General features: G+C 41.7%; 1 protein-coding gene across 1 annotated transcript in view; it reads left to right on the forward strand.

Annotated features, from left to right (window-relative positions):
- MMP16 (matrix metallopeptidase 16) overlaps positions 1-15,940 on the forward strand; it is a 178,122-nt gene that overhangs the window by 130,927 nt on the left and 31,255 nt on the right. The window contains exon 7 of the mRNA XM_035125050.2: positions 10,032-10,170. Coding sequence (XP_034980941.1) covers positions 10,032-10,170 — 139 coding nt within the window. The remainder of the gene's footprint in view (positions 1-10,031; positions 10,171-15,940) is intronic.

Genomic DNA, 15,940 nt, shown 5'->3' on the forward strand with positions numbered 1-15,940 from the left:
GAGAGGAAAGCACCCAGATCCAAAACTTATACCCTACTTAACAAACTATAACTCTTTCAGCCAGGAATGTAACATCCAAACTGGACCAAAGTGTATCACCATCAACCTGTATTTTAATCATTATAAATATTAGGCAGAGTAATTACACACTTTTCTCCAGTGTGTAAGAGCAAAAGGTTCACAAATGTTAATAGGAATCGAACAAAGGACATCAATTCAGTGCTTGGTGGGAAGCTGTAGCAGATTTTAAGGACATTAATTTTTCTTTTGGGATAAATTAAGAATTGAGTCCTCAGACTATAAGAACCCAGAAGAGAAATTTCTACACTATGGAAGATTTTCCAAATTGCTGTTACAAAGTCTGATGAAATGGGGATTTTGGTGCTACAGATTAGATTGGAAAGACCATATAAGGCAGAAGTGAGTGAAATTAGAAAAGATTGTGGAGACATCACAAGAACATTAACAAGGGAATAAGAGTAATATCCACAGTGAGGAAGCTAGATACTTTCAATAATATGGAGATACAAGAACTATATAGCCTGAGAAACAAGAAAGAGGAAAGTGGTTTTGGACTATTTACAAACCTTATAATTTTCTGACTGACCTGAAGTTTTCAAGAAAAGGAGTACAGCTGCTGTTAAATATTTATCATGTTTAGTGTCATGTATCTTCTGCTATTTCTTGATTTTTTTTTAATTGCAGTGGTAACAAGGGGGAAATGGAAGCATTATAAGGGACTAGTTACAGGTAGGTAGCCGTGTTGGTCTGACGTAGTCAAAACAAAACAAAAAATAAAAATAAAATTCCTTCCAGTAGCACCTTAGAGACCAACTAAGTTTGTCATAGGTATGAGCTTTCGTGTCACACGAAAGCTCATACCTATGACAAACTTAGTTGGTCTCTAAGGTGCTACTGGAAGGATTTTTATTTTTATTTTTCATTATAAGGGAGTTGGGCATGTTTAGCTTGGAGAAGAGGAGACTGAGAGGAGATATGAGAGCCATCTTCAAATGTTGAAAGGGCTTGACATGGAAGATGGAGCAAGCTTGTTTTCTCCTGCTCCAGAGTCTAGGACACAAATGAAGTACAAGTTACAAGGAAGGAGATTCTAACTAAACACCAGGAATAACCTTCTGACAGCAAGAGCTGCTCTGACAGTGGAATGGAGTCCCTTGGGAGGTGGTATACTCTACTTCATTGGAGGTTTTTAAGCAGAGGTTGGGCTGTCATGAGTGCATTAGTTGAGATTCCTGCATTGCAGAAGCTTGGACTAGATGAGCCTCAGGGTCCCCTCCAACTCTACAGTTCTTTGATATTTTATTTTTAGTGAGAAGCGTTTTCACAGTAAAGCAAAATGAAATGCTAACAAACAAGTTATAAAGTGTGCACTTTATGCCCATAAACTACAGAGAGTGCTTAACTGAATGTGGCTTCCTGTCGCCTTTTGCCCATATTGCGACTTCCCTATATTAGGCTGTCCTTAGAATGCCGAAGATATAATTTGTGGCACGGTTTGTGCTGCATAAGTTCTTTTGGAATGGGAGCATTGAACCAAAGCAATATTTGCCGCCTCCCTCGAATATAGTACCTACTGCACAAAAGCATTACCCAAGGTGCCACTGATCCTGTATTTTGTATTTTGTGGGCAAATGTGTTGGTATATTAAATGAGCATTCAATAAACAGAAAACCAGTAGAGCAGCAAGCCTTTATGGACATAAAGAACATTGTATTGATTTGCAGTGGTCACGGAGAGTTAATAGACTGAATGGAATTCCCTGCACTGGAACCTAGCCATGACACTAAAATAAAACCAGAAATTGTCAGGAGGCCTGTTGGAGGTTATGAAAGAAAGCACTGCACGTTTGCATAAATTACTAGAAGGTTATACAAAAAGTCTATATAGTGCATATATTTATTAGCATAATATCTAAATAAAGTCACTAACATGAAAGGTATGGAGCATGACTGAGACCAACGCTTCCAAACCTGTTAAGGTTTCCAAATTTATTCAGTTTGAATTTGGATTAAGCTGCAATGGAGATTGACCTGAACTGAGGTCATATCCACAAAATGTTGTTTAAATCACAATTTGCGGGTTCTGAATCTTTTCTCAAGATGTACTCAAGCTGCTTATTCCACAGAACATCTAGAACTATGCAAAATCTATATTTGGGGCCAAACAACAGATGATCTGTGAATGAGATCCATGAATCTGCCTTCAAGGAGGCAGATTGGGAATAAAGTGCTTCAGTAGGAGAATTAACCTTTTCCACCATGACATTTACCCAATGAAAATTCTGGTTGGCATCCGCCCACCTCCCCCAGCTGCTATTTGGAGATACGTGTCCATATACTGTTACAGATTCCATATGTACATTTCTCTCTACGCATCCCAACTGGCCCAGGGAATATAGCAGTTGGAGGAATGATTTTTCCATTGGGCAAATTATTGGGGGGGGAGGGGAAATCCCCTTCCCCATAGTGCTAAAGTCCCATATTGAATTCCCCTCAGCACAGCTGGCACTAAAGTCCTTTAAAGATACGCACACTGTCTTCTTCGTGGGCTTCATGCCCTCACATTTGGCCTTTAGTCCTCTGTGAGTGGACTTTTGCAGGCTTTTCCTTCATTCTCCATAAGGAAGCGGAGGGGAAAATAAAGATGTTTTGGAGCATTAAATTCTTCTCTGTTTTGGCACAGCCTTCACTGTTTAAGGTCAAAAAGCATAGATTAAATATAACTCCTTCTTTTGCCTCACTTCTAAAGTAGATATTGTCAAAATAAAATAAATACTTTGCACACACATCAAGAAATAACTGCTGTGCAAAATTGCCCTCTGTTTTTATTCTTGAAAGACCTGGTCCTTGAAGCATTATATTAGCGTGAAGTCTGTGCCATAGCTCTCTTGCTGATGCATATGCAGTACCATGAACAGAAAATTAGAGGCTTTCAGTGTTGCGCTGCCACTGTATTTCAACCAATCTTTTGTCAGCGGTGATTAAAAAAAGAAAGAAATACATAGCATGATAAAATTGGATCCAGGTTCTTAGTGTTTACCGGAATGCACCAGCTCTATGATTTTCTACTGCACTGAGGCGTCTATTCAGAAAGGGCGGATGTCAGAAAGATAGATAGGTACCTTCACGACAGGTAACGTGTAGGTTGATGGGTTTTACAAAACACCTGAGCTGTCAGCATGACTGTTGAGCGCCTTTGCTAACTTCAGATGCTTGAATGGGGGGCAAGGAGGGGCAGCACTTTGTGATCGTCTTCTTTTTGACATGTCAGCTTCTAGCATCCCTCAAGTATGTTATTTCATGTTGACGAATTGGAGCTGGGTAAGGAAGTTTGGCCAGTGTCCATAAACTTCAAAGCTTTAGGGAAATATGTGGAGATTGACAGAAGTGGTGTGGTAGGTTTTCACCTCAAAAGAACATGGTATAATGTTTTAGCGCTGTAACTGTGGGTTGTATCCATTGTTAAAGTCATTTACAGTAAGGTGATCTTTGCAACACCCCTCCCCCCAAAAAATCGCTTATGCTATCCTTGCTCTGCTGGTGAAATGTCTTTTGCCTATGGAATACTATTGCACAAGATAATTCATAAGCAGGTTGCTGGTAACATCATTGCACAATGGATTGTACAAACTGCTGTGCAGTGAGCTATTGCATTGGATTCTGGTGTTGCATTAGCATCCAGTAAGGCTAGAGCAGGGGGTCCCCACACTAAGGCCCAGGGCCCAGATGCAGCCCAATCGCCTTATAAATCCGGCCCGCGGATGGTCCGGGAATCAGCATGTTTTTACATGAGTAGAATGTGTCCTTTTATTTAAAATGCATCTCTGGGTTATTTGTGGGGCATAGGAATTTGTTCATTCCCCCCCCCAAAAAAAATATAGTCCGCCCCCCATAAGGTCTGAGGGACAGTGGACCAGCCCCCTGCTGAAAAAGTTTGCTGACCCCTGTGCTAGAGCCCTTTCGCTAGCAAACAGAGATACAAACCTAAGCTCTGATTTAGCTTGTATTTTTGGGTTGTGCTGCCAGTAATTTGTTTGGTTTATTACTTTTCTATTAAAAAACAACTTGTTTTAGTGATCTTAGTTATTTCTCTATTTGGGAACTATTTAACATAAATAACTACTTCATAAAGTTGTGCAGTCCTGATATATGGGCTTTCATGTAAAAGAAAAGCTCATACTTTGCTTTTTCTACAATTCCTTGTTATCTGATTTTGTATCTACATATTCATTCACAAAGAGAATGTTACTGATATTCTCCAGCCATACACTCTGTCATATTCTCATCCATTGCTCCATTTCCCCACTTCCTTCTTTGACTACTGGGTATTTATTTTTTAAAGCTACCTCATTCATATGTTGATATTGATTGCAGTTGAGGCTTATTGTTGCTGTTTTTGTAATGGATGGGTTATTTCATTTCATTTCACTTTATATTTCATCTTACTTTTCATATTGGTGGTGTGGTGTTGGGGGATGAGTGTTCAGGCCCCTGGGCTCTCACTTGTGGGGTGCCTCAGGGTTCTGTCCTCTCCCCCATGCTTTTTAATATCTATATGAAGCCGCTGGGAGAGATCATCAGGGGGTTTGGGCTGGGTGTTCATCAGTATGCGGATGATACCCGACTCTACCTCTCTTTCAAATCAGAACCAATGAAGGCAGTGAATGTCCTGTGTGAGTGCCTGGAGGCGGTTGGAGGATGGATGGCGGCTAACAGATTGAGGTTGAATCCTGACAAGACTGAAGTACAGTACTGTTTCTGGGGGACAGGGGGCGGGTGGGTGTGGGCGACTCCCTGGTCCTGAATGGGATAAGTGTGCCCCTGAGGGACCAGGTGCGCAGCATGGGAGTCATTTTGGACTCACAGCTGTCCATGGAGGCGCAGGTTAATTCTGTGTCCAGGGCGGCTGTCTACCAGCTCCATCTGGTATGCAGGCTGAGACCCTACCTGCCCGCAGACTGTCTCACCAGAGTAGTGCATGCTCTGGTTATTTCCTGCTTGGACTACTGCAATGCGCTCTACGTGGGGCTACCTTTGAAGGTGACCCGGAAACTGCAATTAATCCAGAATGCGGCAGCTAGACTGGTGATTGGGAGCGGCCGCCGGGACCACATAACACTGGTCCTGAGAGATCTACATTGGCTCCCAGTACGTTTCCTAGCACAATTCAAAGTGTTGGTGCTGACCTTTAAAGCCTTAAACGGCCTTGGTCCTGTATACCTGAAGGAGCGTCTCCACCCCCCATCGTTCAGCCCGGATACTGAGATCTAGCGCCGAGGGCCTTCTGGCAGTTACCTCACTGTGAGAAGCAAAGCTACAGGGAACCAGGCAGAGGGGCTTCTCAGTAGTGGCACTCGCCCTGTGGAACGCCCTCCCATAAACAACTACCTGACATTTAGAAAATACCTAAAGGCAGCCCTGTTTAGGGAAGTTTTTAATCTGTGATATTTTAATGTATTTTAATGTGTGTTGGAAGCCGCCCAGAGTGGTGTGGCCCCCCCCCCAGCCAGATGGGCACGGTATAAATATTATTATTATTATTATTATTATTATTATTATTATTATTATTATATGCTGTGTTGTAAGTTGCCCTGTCCTCTGATCTGTAGTGAGGGTGGGGTGTAAAAACTCTCTGTAATAAAGCACTGCTTCCTTCAAAAAATCTCAACTGTTCATGTAAACTGAAGGCATCAATCTTTCAGTAGGGAGAAAACAGCATTTTCAACATCTCTTTTATGAATGTGAAATTCAACTGAGTATTGTGAACTGCCTTGCTTCTTGAGTTAAAGATCAGAAGGCTATGGAAGAAAATTGTGGTCTAATGGAGGTAGAAATAAATATCATTCCAACTGCAGTTTTCAACAGCAATTTGTTTCTGGCTTGCATGTTTTCATGTCATATTAAATATAAATGAACCTTGTGTAAGAGAGAGAAAAGGAAGACAGGAAATAACAGCGCCAAGCCTAATCTTTAGGGATGACTAAAAGGAATTTGCCCTGTGAGACTTACCATTGCATCCTTTTCCCCAGAGCAGCATCTAGTCCCCCTTTGATTGATGACGCCTCAAAAACTTGCTCTGCAAACTGTTCTAGGCATTTGTTAGTGTCTGAGTGAAAATGTGCTTCCTAATGCCCATTTTGAACAGGCCTTCCCTTAACTTTATTCCCTGGCCTCATCTTTTGCCCTTAAATAAAATTTTAGGTGGTTGACATCTGTGATTTGAGAAATACGCTTCAGTTGGGCATTTCTAGAGATCTGTTTCCCAAAGAGAGAATTTAATTTTTCTGTTTGCCTTTTTTCATCCTTGAAGTTGAGCAATTAATCCTAAAAATTGCTTTACTGTCCCCCCTTAAGTGCTGCAGTATATCTTACAGCACAGAGTGGCTCAAGTAGAAAAGGGTAGCCTAACAAGCCACATAAACTTTATGATGTGGGGATGTGAGATGTGCTTTAGTTAGCAATGGATAAAAATTGAACAAAACTGTTGAGATTTTCAGGATTTCTGATTATGCCAAGTTTTCATACTAGCGTCCTCCCCGCAAGAAAGAAGTCTTGTAATCCTCAACAGAGTTTTGTTAACTTTATACTCATTGCTAACTAGAGCATCTAGTTAACTGATATCCTTTCCCTCAATGAAACAAAAAAAACTGTACAAAAATGTATTTATTAGAAGAAAGTGTGCATAAAACTGCAAATATTTAATGAAAATAGCCTACATAAACATCCTCTGGATGTATCAATATTTGAGGTGCTTGCTGCAGATAGCACTTCAGAGACTTTCTGAAGTTCCCAGAGGCATAGAAGTAGGAACCTTCAGGCTGGGTCAGGAAAGACTTTGGTCTAAAATCCTGGAGAGCCACTGGTAGCTAGTGTAGATTGGACTAGAGAACCGGCATCCCATGGGATGGATTTGGTCTGCACAACTTTTTGAACCAGCCGGCCAACATCTCCTGAGTGCCATCCCTCTTCAGCAGCTGTCCATGCATGATCACTGTTCCCCATTGGGAACTCCCACTTCATGCAGTAGCAGAAAGAGAGATGGGTGGATCATTGCAAACATCAAAGGAGCTCGCGAGCTCCCTGTGTTGGGAAAGGTAAACTGCAAGGTGTTGAGAGCCAACACTTCAAGGTGTCTGGATTGGTTTGAAAAGGAAAAGCTCACTCTTCACTACTGCTAATCTGCTTCCTGGTCTCCTGCGAGGGGACACATCACAGGGAGGGATGTTCTAAGCAGCTGCTCCTGGTGATCTCTTACACCCGTTGCCCAGCTGATTACGAAACTGCTGAGCAGTGAACGGGCTTGTGTGTGTGTGTGCACATGCATGAGAAAGTGTGGGGTGATCCCACACACTGCCAGATTTGTCCATTCCCATCACCATAATTGTGGAAGGCTGGGCACAAGGAAATGCAGAGAAAAGGATCTCCTACCCCTGATCTCGGGATGCAGGTGGCGCTGTGGGTTAAACCACAGAGCCTAGGGCTTGCCGATCAGAAGGTCGGTGGTTCGAATCCCTGCAACAGGGTGAGCTCCCGTTGCTCAGTCCCAGCTCCTGCCAATCTAGCAGTTGACAGCTCCTGCCAATTGACAGCTCCTGCCCATCTAGCGGCTTTGTCATGCTGGCCACATGACCTGGAACCTGTATGCTGGCTCCCTCGGCCAATAATGCGAGATGAGCGCCGCAACCCCAGAGTCGGTCACGACTGGACCTAATGGTCAAAGGTCCCTTTACCTTTACCTTTACCCCTGATCTAGATGGACCAATAGGCTGGCTTTGTATGCGGCAGTGTTCTTTGTCCCATGAGCAACCAGTCTCAGAAAATGCAGGGACCTTTTGCAGAGCGAAAGGCATGTGCAGTACAATGTTTCAGGGCTTCAGTTTAATTTGTGCCAGGTTACCAGTGATTCTTCTCAGCGCACGTGCTGACTCTTGGATTTGTGAAATAAGTAAGGAAAAGGCCATCTGAGATGTGTCACGTATTTTTCCTGCACTGCTGAGATTTACCCATATGTTTAGGATGAAGGAGCAGAGCAGTTGGCTGGCCGCAAGGAAGACTTGAGCCTGGAAGATTGCCTTTGTTTGTATAAATTAAAGCACTAATAAAAGAGCTAAAGTCATTTAGGAAGGAGAAATACATTAGGTAAATAGCAGTAATCCATTAAAGACTAAGGAAAGAACAGCCATGTAGAGGAAGAAAATTGTCTTCCAGTTGTATAATTATAGTTGCATTTAACGTAGTACTGCAAATCCTGGAAGATAACCAACCAAATAGTGTTCTTTTTCTTTTCTTTTCTTTTCTCACTTACAAAGATGAACTGCTTTAGTGTTGGTGCTGCTTCGCAATTTAACAAACACATGTTTTTCAAAAGCAGTGAAAAAACGCTGACTTTCACTTGAGGATAGTGATGACTTGTTTGTTTTCACCTCAGACAGAGTAACAATACTAAAAGGCAAGATGTATGTATGTATGTATGTGGTGATATGTATATACTGTACACACAGTAACCTCTAATACATTGTATTATGTATTACATTGTATACATTGTTTTCCCAAAAACTTTGAAGAAAGAGAAAAAAGAGGAAAGTAACTGAAGACAATATGACAGTTTCCCGATTAACACTGTAGTTGGCATGAGGATTGTTTTATGAAAACATCAGGTTAACAATGGCCATTTTTTTCAATGGATATTAACATATTGTGGCAACTTATAGTGTGTTTTCTTAGACCATCTTTCTCCCAGACTAATCTTCACCAACCTGGTGCCCTCCCGTTGTTCTGGAGTACAACTCTCATCAGCCCCAGCCAACATACCTTTTTTGCTCACTATCCTTATTTAGCATTGTGTGTTTCTGTAGGTTCAATTTGGGCCTCAAGCGGAGGCATTTTGATTAACAACAACAACAACAACAACAACAACAAATTTTTATTTGTACCCCACCCTCCCCAGTCGGAGCTGGGCTCAGGGTGGCTAACATCATAAAACCAACACAGTATACAAAAAACAGACGAACATAAAAACAGACAATCAATTAATTAAAATACATTTTAAGATTGGCTCAGAACAAATTAAAATCTGGACAGATGGCAGTCCACACGTAAAACTGAGAGTGGTTAATATTCTCCAGGGCCAATTGTTACCACTGGTCTTATAAAGGACCTGTGAGCGGGCTAGGATGCCTCTTTAATGCTTGTTCTTATACAGAAAGAAAAGAATCAGTCTGAACCCCGACCAAAGGCCTGGTGGAACAGCTCCATCTTGCAGGCCATGCAGAAAGATGTCAAATCCCGCAGGTCCCTGGTCTCTTGTGAGAGAGCATTCCACCAGGCTGGGGCCACGCCCCAAAAGGCCCTGCCTCTGGTCGAGGCCAGTCTAATCTCCCTGGGGCCTGGGATCTTCAGAGTGTTATTATTTGCAGACCTTAAGGTTCTCTGTGGGGCATACCAGGAGAGGTGGTATAGGTACGAGGGTCCTAGGAGGGAGACCCATAGGTACAAGGGTCCTAGGCCGTATAGGTCTTTAAAGGTTAAAACCAGCACCTTAAACCTTAAATACCGTTCAAAAATGTATGCATGCATGGAAAACAGTGTACAGGTATTTCTGATGCCAGTCTTGATATACCATGCACCTTTAAAACAAAAACAAAAACGGTGGGGGGAATATGGGTTATTCCTAGGATTGCCATGATTAGACACTATGTAATATAGACACGTCAGGAGGTCAAAGCTTCTTAGCAGTGGCGATGCTGTTTACTGAAATGTGGGTGGTGGATGAGGCAATGTTTGGGCTGTACAGGCACAGTGGCAGAGCCGATCTGGCGCTGTCACTGGCACACCAGTGCATCCCTGAGTTCACCACTGCATTTAATAGGCCAGTGCTTATTAAAACACCTGCTGAAATACAGAAATATATTTTTAAAAATAGCTGCCCGAAGGTGAGGCTAAGTAACATTCTGTATCTTTGAAACGGTGGTGCCTTCAAATGTTATAAGAGGTGCAATTGTTTGTTTCCAGGATCAGTGGTTTTGGCGTGTCAGAAATAACCGAGTGATGGATGGATACCCCATGCAGATTACCTACTTCTGGAGGGGGCTGCCGTCAAGTATCGATGCAGTTTATGAAAACAGTGACGGGAATTTTGTTTTCTTTAAAGGTAAGAAGTGCAAATTATATGAAGGGCCAAGTAAAAATTCATTTAAGGAACTTGCTAACATGTTGCATTTGGAGAGCTATTACATGGAAATGAGGGTGACCAGCTACAGAAGCAGTTTTTGGAATATGACTTGTTTACACTCCTAGATACAGTGCTCTTTAAATCAGAGTTAAGACAGTAGCCAAGTCTTCCTATGAAATGCTGGCCGCTGCAACTGGGGAAGCTATAGCCAAGATCTCCCCACAGATTTCTCTGTATTTATCTGGGACCTTGTCACTTGGAGAAAGGGTTTCTGAAGCTATGAGTGATACCGCTAGTAACTTTCAGGTTAGACTATCATTCTGACTGTATGGGAGTGTCTTCAAAGGTTTGGAAACTGGAATTACTTCAGTATATGGCTGCCAGATTACTGAGACTGGTCACTATGGTCCTAGTGTGTCTGTGCTGCATCTGTAGCTCCTGGTCTGCTTCTGGACTCAATTCAAAGCAACAGTTTTTGACCATCACAGCTTAGAACCAGGGCACTTGAAGGACTGCCTATCTCCATACATACCTTCCCATACTCTTAAGAAATTCAATAGAGGGATCTCTATTGTGTGCCCCCTTCCACAACTCAAGTAAGGCAGGGAGCTACCATGGAGAGAGCCTTCTTAGAGGTCAAACTACAATTTTAAAACATGCAACAGAGCATCTTGCTTGGCACCTACTTTGTTATCATTCTGGCAAATATCTTTTTATTTTCCCAAACTTTTATGGGCTTTGTGCTACTTGAATTTCCCTACATTGCTGTTTGTTGTTTTATAGTTATCATTGCTAAATTGTATTCCCACCCCCCAGTGTAAACTACCCTGTTTCCACTGACGGAGTAAGAGGAGTGCGGGGGGAGCGCACCGCCCCTGGCAGCACGAATCCGGTAGGGTGCCATTGCAGTTGCCCCCCTGCCCACACTGGGCGCAACACCCCTGCAGGCGGCATGCCCCGCCCCTAGGACACGTGCCACCCCGCCCCCGCCTGATCTCCGCCCCCCGGTGCCGGAGCATGAAGCTCCGCCACTGCCTGTTTTCAGCCTGCAATCTTATGCACCTTTATTTGTGAATAAGCTCCACTGATCATAGCGGGAATCAATTCTGGATTAATATGCATGGGACCGTGCTGCCGGTTGTGCTTTAAATAGCATGAACTATAGAAAGATACACTTTCCCCCTCTAATTTTCCTTCCCCCCTTCTAATCAGTGTTACTTATTTTAAGCATCAGTTGTTTATCTTGCTTATCATGTCACCTGTGTTATATTATAATTTATTTCCTCCCAGTACAGTGACATTACAGTGTTCAGGTGGGAAATGAATTATTAATAAAGTTCCTGTTTTTATGCAAATATTCATCATAATTAAAAATTTCATAAATCCCAGAAAATATGGCATGTGGAATTAACTGTTTTTCATCAGCCTGTGCCCCCCTAATTTTTCGTTGTGTTCCCCCCTTTTTTGCACCAGGCATCAGCTGTTCCTTAAAATTAAAGGTCTTAAATATGCATCTAATTTGAGTGTAATGTGAAAATTATACTGTATGTTGAATAAATACTAGTTTATCATTGCAACCTGCTCATTGGGAGTGAAAATCCGTGTAGGATATGATTATTTATAAAGCGAGGTATGTTAAATGAGCACTACAATAAAAGAATCAGATGAAAACGCTCAAATTTAACTGTGTAGTTAATAAGGACGGAAAAATATTGTAGCTCAAAAGGTTTGTGAGGAGTGTAGATGAAACACCATTAGGGACCTTTAAAGCCTGTAGTAAAGATGTTAAGAAGAGGGTTGCTGGATCAGACCACAAGCATGATACAAACATGGCATAGTATCACCCATCTTAATTCAAGATGGCTGCTCTTTTGTGTGCATTAAGTTTACCATACCTGCTGGGCATGCTGAGTATATAGGCCATGCAAAGCCTATTCTGTTCACACAGTGACCAGCCAGATGCATAATGGTAGCCCATAACCAGCACATGAGCACAGTAGCACTTGTGTCCCCCAGGGACTGGTATTCAGAAACACCCCGTTCCCACCCCATCATACTTACATCTTCTCCTGCACCCCAACCCCATGGCTTTCTTTCTTTGATTCTTTCTTTCATTCCCAGCTCTGTTGTTTCTTTCTGGACCCATATACTTCTTGCTTTGTCACCGCTTTATAGCTTCCCCCTGAAACTGCTTTCCTTTTCCCCTTTCTCTCAATAGCTTCCTCAGTGTCTTCCCCTTTGTCTGAGGTAAGTTGCAGTTGTTGCTGTTGTGGCCAGAGCTAGGCACGTCAACTTCTCTTTTGGCTTCCTTTATTTTACCGTAGCAGCTCCTTGGGAGAAAAGAATCAAAGTTTTGGGGGGGGGGGGTGGGATACAAAATGGTGGGTTTCCACGTCTAGCTATAGCTGTCTCATTTTGGAGGTGATTGAGTTAACCAGCAACTGGCCATGACCGAGGCCTTGTGAGGCCACCACCATTCCCTGGTGATTGTTCTCATAAATGCCATCATTCATGCACATGGTAATCCATTGCATCAGGGGCAGGGAACCTATGGCCCTCCAGATATTGCTGGACTCCCAACTCCTATGAGCCTCAGTCAGCATAACCAATAATCAGGGATGATGGGAGTTGTGGCCCAGTATATCAAGAGACCACAGGCTTCCCACTCACACACCAGTTTAGTAAACATGGGCAATGGAAGTGAAACCACTAGAAAGAGAGAAAATGTGAGCACGAGCAGCAAAAGTCAAACCACTAGAGAGAATGTTAATGCATCATGAGTTTGGAGTTTTAAGCAGACATACTGTTGGCATCATTTTACAAAGACACAAAGACATGCATTTTTATTTCAGTGAATTTATAATACTAGTAGGTTTGCAGTCTGCATATATAGATTTTATATTGCTTTCTGACATTCCCACCCACCCCCATTCCATGCTGGGTCTGGTTCAGGCATGTGAAGGGGACATCTCCTGCTTTCATGTGGTATGTTTCAAGGATGACTTCGCTTGACTTTCTAGATGTTAGAGTGCGTGGAGAATTTCTGTGTAATTAGTTTCTAGTGTTCATACTTGGAACTTCAGTGTTTTAGGGAACAGGGAAGTATCCCAATAGTGTCCATAAGTGAGTTATATTGTAGCCAATGTTAGTCATACTTGGAATTAATTAATTCATTGAAATGAATAAAGATGACTGACTTAGGTACATTAATTTCAGTGAGTACTCTGAGTAGAACATACTTGACCAACTCAATGTATCTTCATATGTATGGTGAAAGCTGCATTCTTCCTGTTTGCTAAGGACCATTAGCTTAGACTTTGAATATTCTTTCACAGTGATTGATAGATAGCCTGATGAAGAAAAACCATTTACTGTAGCCCAACTCCACTTTCCTCCTATGCTTTGAAACAGAAATAATGAATCTTAGTCACCAGCCCCATGCACACTTTCTTGGGAGTATTCACCATTGAACTATATGTTGCTTACTCCCAAGTAAACACTGCCAATTTGTTGTCATGTTCACTGCTTTTTGTAATATGGTCCATTGGCATCTGTTGTAAGAGCCAGCAGACACACATTGCAGACAAAAACATTTTTAATATTCCGAAAAGACCCAAATCTTTTCCTCCCCATGTGTTATGTTTATATTGCCGCATGCAAACCACAGAATTCAATCATGTTTTATTACCATGTAATGAAATTTCAGACTAAGATGAGTCTGCAGAACCATTTTTCTTTTAGATTTATCTAATCATTTTACACCTCTCAAAAGCATGTTGTCCTCTAACCCTTCTCTAGAAGATTAGTTTTACTTTGAACCCTTAAGCAACTTTTAAACAACTACCTTTGCTATAATATGGCAAACATATTTTGTCTGCATTACTTCTTAAGAAAGTCCCTTACATAACAAATTATGGGTCGTATGAAAATCACTTAGTGAAGGAAATGTCAGTTCCCATTGGCATGGCTGGCTTTTTGTGGATATACATTACATCCCTATCATCCTTCTTCCATTTGATATAGCTAAGCCACAGTCCAATACTGTTGCTGAAAATTCAGATTTGCAGGGGCAAACTCATGAATCTAATCTTAAACATTGGGATAGCTCAGTTGGCAGAGCATGAGCCTCTTAATCTCAGGGTTGTGTGTTCGAGCCTCAAATTGGGGAAAACATTCCTGCATTGCAGCGGGTTGGACTCAATGATCCTCATGGCCCCTTCCAACTCTACAATTCTCTGATTCTACCACATGGTCACATTTCCATTCCCTAACATGCTAGGCAGTATAGGTGACTGTCTGTGGCAGCACAGCTCTTGGGGCTATTTAGGGGAAGGAACATCATCTGACCCCCTTCCCAGAACTTTGGGACAATATGGCCACAGGGCAAAATGAGACACAACAGAGGAGAGTCTGTTTTTCAACCTGAATCTGTCCCAACCTGAATCTGAGGAGACCAATTTAAATGGCAAAAGAACATGTGTGATAGGAACATTAAATGCTCTCCCTCCCATAATTTACTGCCTCAAAGTCCATATCCTGAGGCGCTGTTCTTTCAACTAGACTCTTTGAGCCAATGCAAACAAAATTAATGATTAATTATCAATGGGGATGGGAGGAGCTACAAATTTCTGTGGAAAGGCTCAATAAGAGGCCAGTATAGGCTGTGAAATCCTCATGGTTGGCTTTCTTCATGGAGCACAGTGACGTCCCATGGTGCCTTGTCTTTCCTGGGTTGCTTTTCCTGCTTCTGGTTGAGCACCACTTGCTCAGGTCAGTGTCAAAACCAATTCTGCCACACACAGAAAGTCTGTCTGTCTTCACTCTGTGTTTCCTATACCATTATCTCCTATCACAGCCTTGCACGTTCAGTCCGTGATTACATGTGGCTTCTATTTAGTCATTTTAATTTCATTTGGATTCTACATTCCCCTTTTGGAATTTGTTGCTCAAATTAGGCCTATGGAATCCTCAGCCATTTTCTCTCAAGCCAAGACCCGGCCAAAGGGCCATTTAAACTCTTCTAATGCCGAGCCAAAGGGGAGAGCTTTGCGAAACCTCTTTCACCATTGAGGCTAAAGGAGAGAAACTTCAAAAGGCTATGCCTTGCCTGTGTGGGAGAGAGCCAATGGGCAGAGCCAATGTTTCTGGCTTTTCTCAGCTGACCCCTTATTATTATTATTAGTAGTAGTATTAGTATTAGTATTAGTAGTATTAAAAATAAGTTTCAGAAATTTCTCAAGAACATGAAGCTTTTAAAATATATGGTTCAAATATTTTAATTCATTGACCTTCCTCTGTAAAATAGTACATTATTAGGAGTACAGTATAGATGAAATGAATCCAGCTTGATCCGATTATCTTTTTTTTTTTTTTTGTACACAGGGCAAGAAAAGAATAGCTAAGTGCTAGAATGTCTAAGATTTCCCATTTACTGTATTATGCAACAATATTTGAATCCTATATTTTAAAAGCTTCATGTTCTTGAGAAATTTCTGAAACTTATTTTGAAAATAGCATTTTACTATCCCAAATGTAATAATATAATAATAAATAAATGAATAATAAATTCTTTATTGTCACTGTGCCACTTGTAAGTGTAAAATATCATTTTAAGTTGATATTTGAGTGAAAAAAATGAAATGAATAGCATAAAACCCATGTTTATTTATCTATTTAGTGCTTAGATATATACTTAATCTTCTGCGTAACAGCTCAGAATGTACAGAAACTTTGATGTTTGGTAATATAG

The sequence above is a fragment of the Zootoca vivipara genome, chromosome 8 (genome assembly GCF_963506605.1).
Source record: "Zootoca vivipara chromosome 8, rZooViv1.1, whole genome shotgun sequence".
NCBI classification, from domain to species: domain Eukaryota; kingdom Metazoa; phylum Chordata; class Lepidosauria; order Squamata; family Lacertidae; genus Zootoca; species Zootoca vivipara.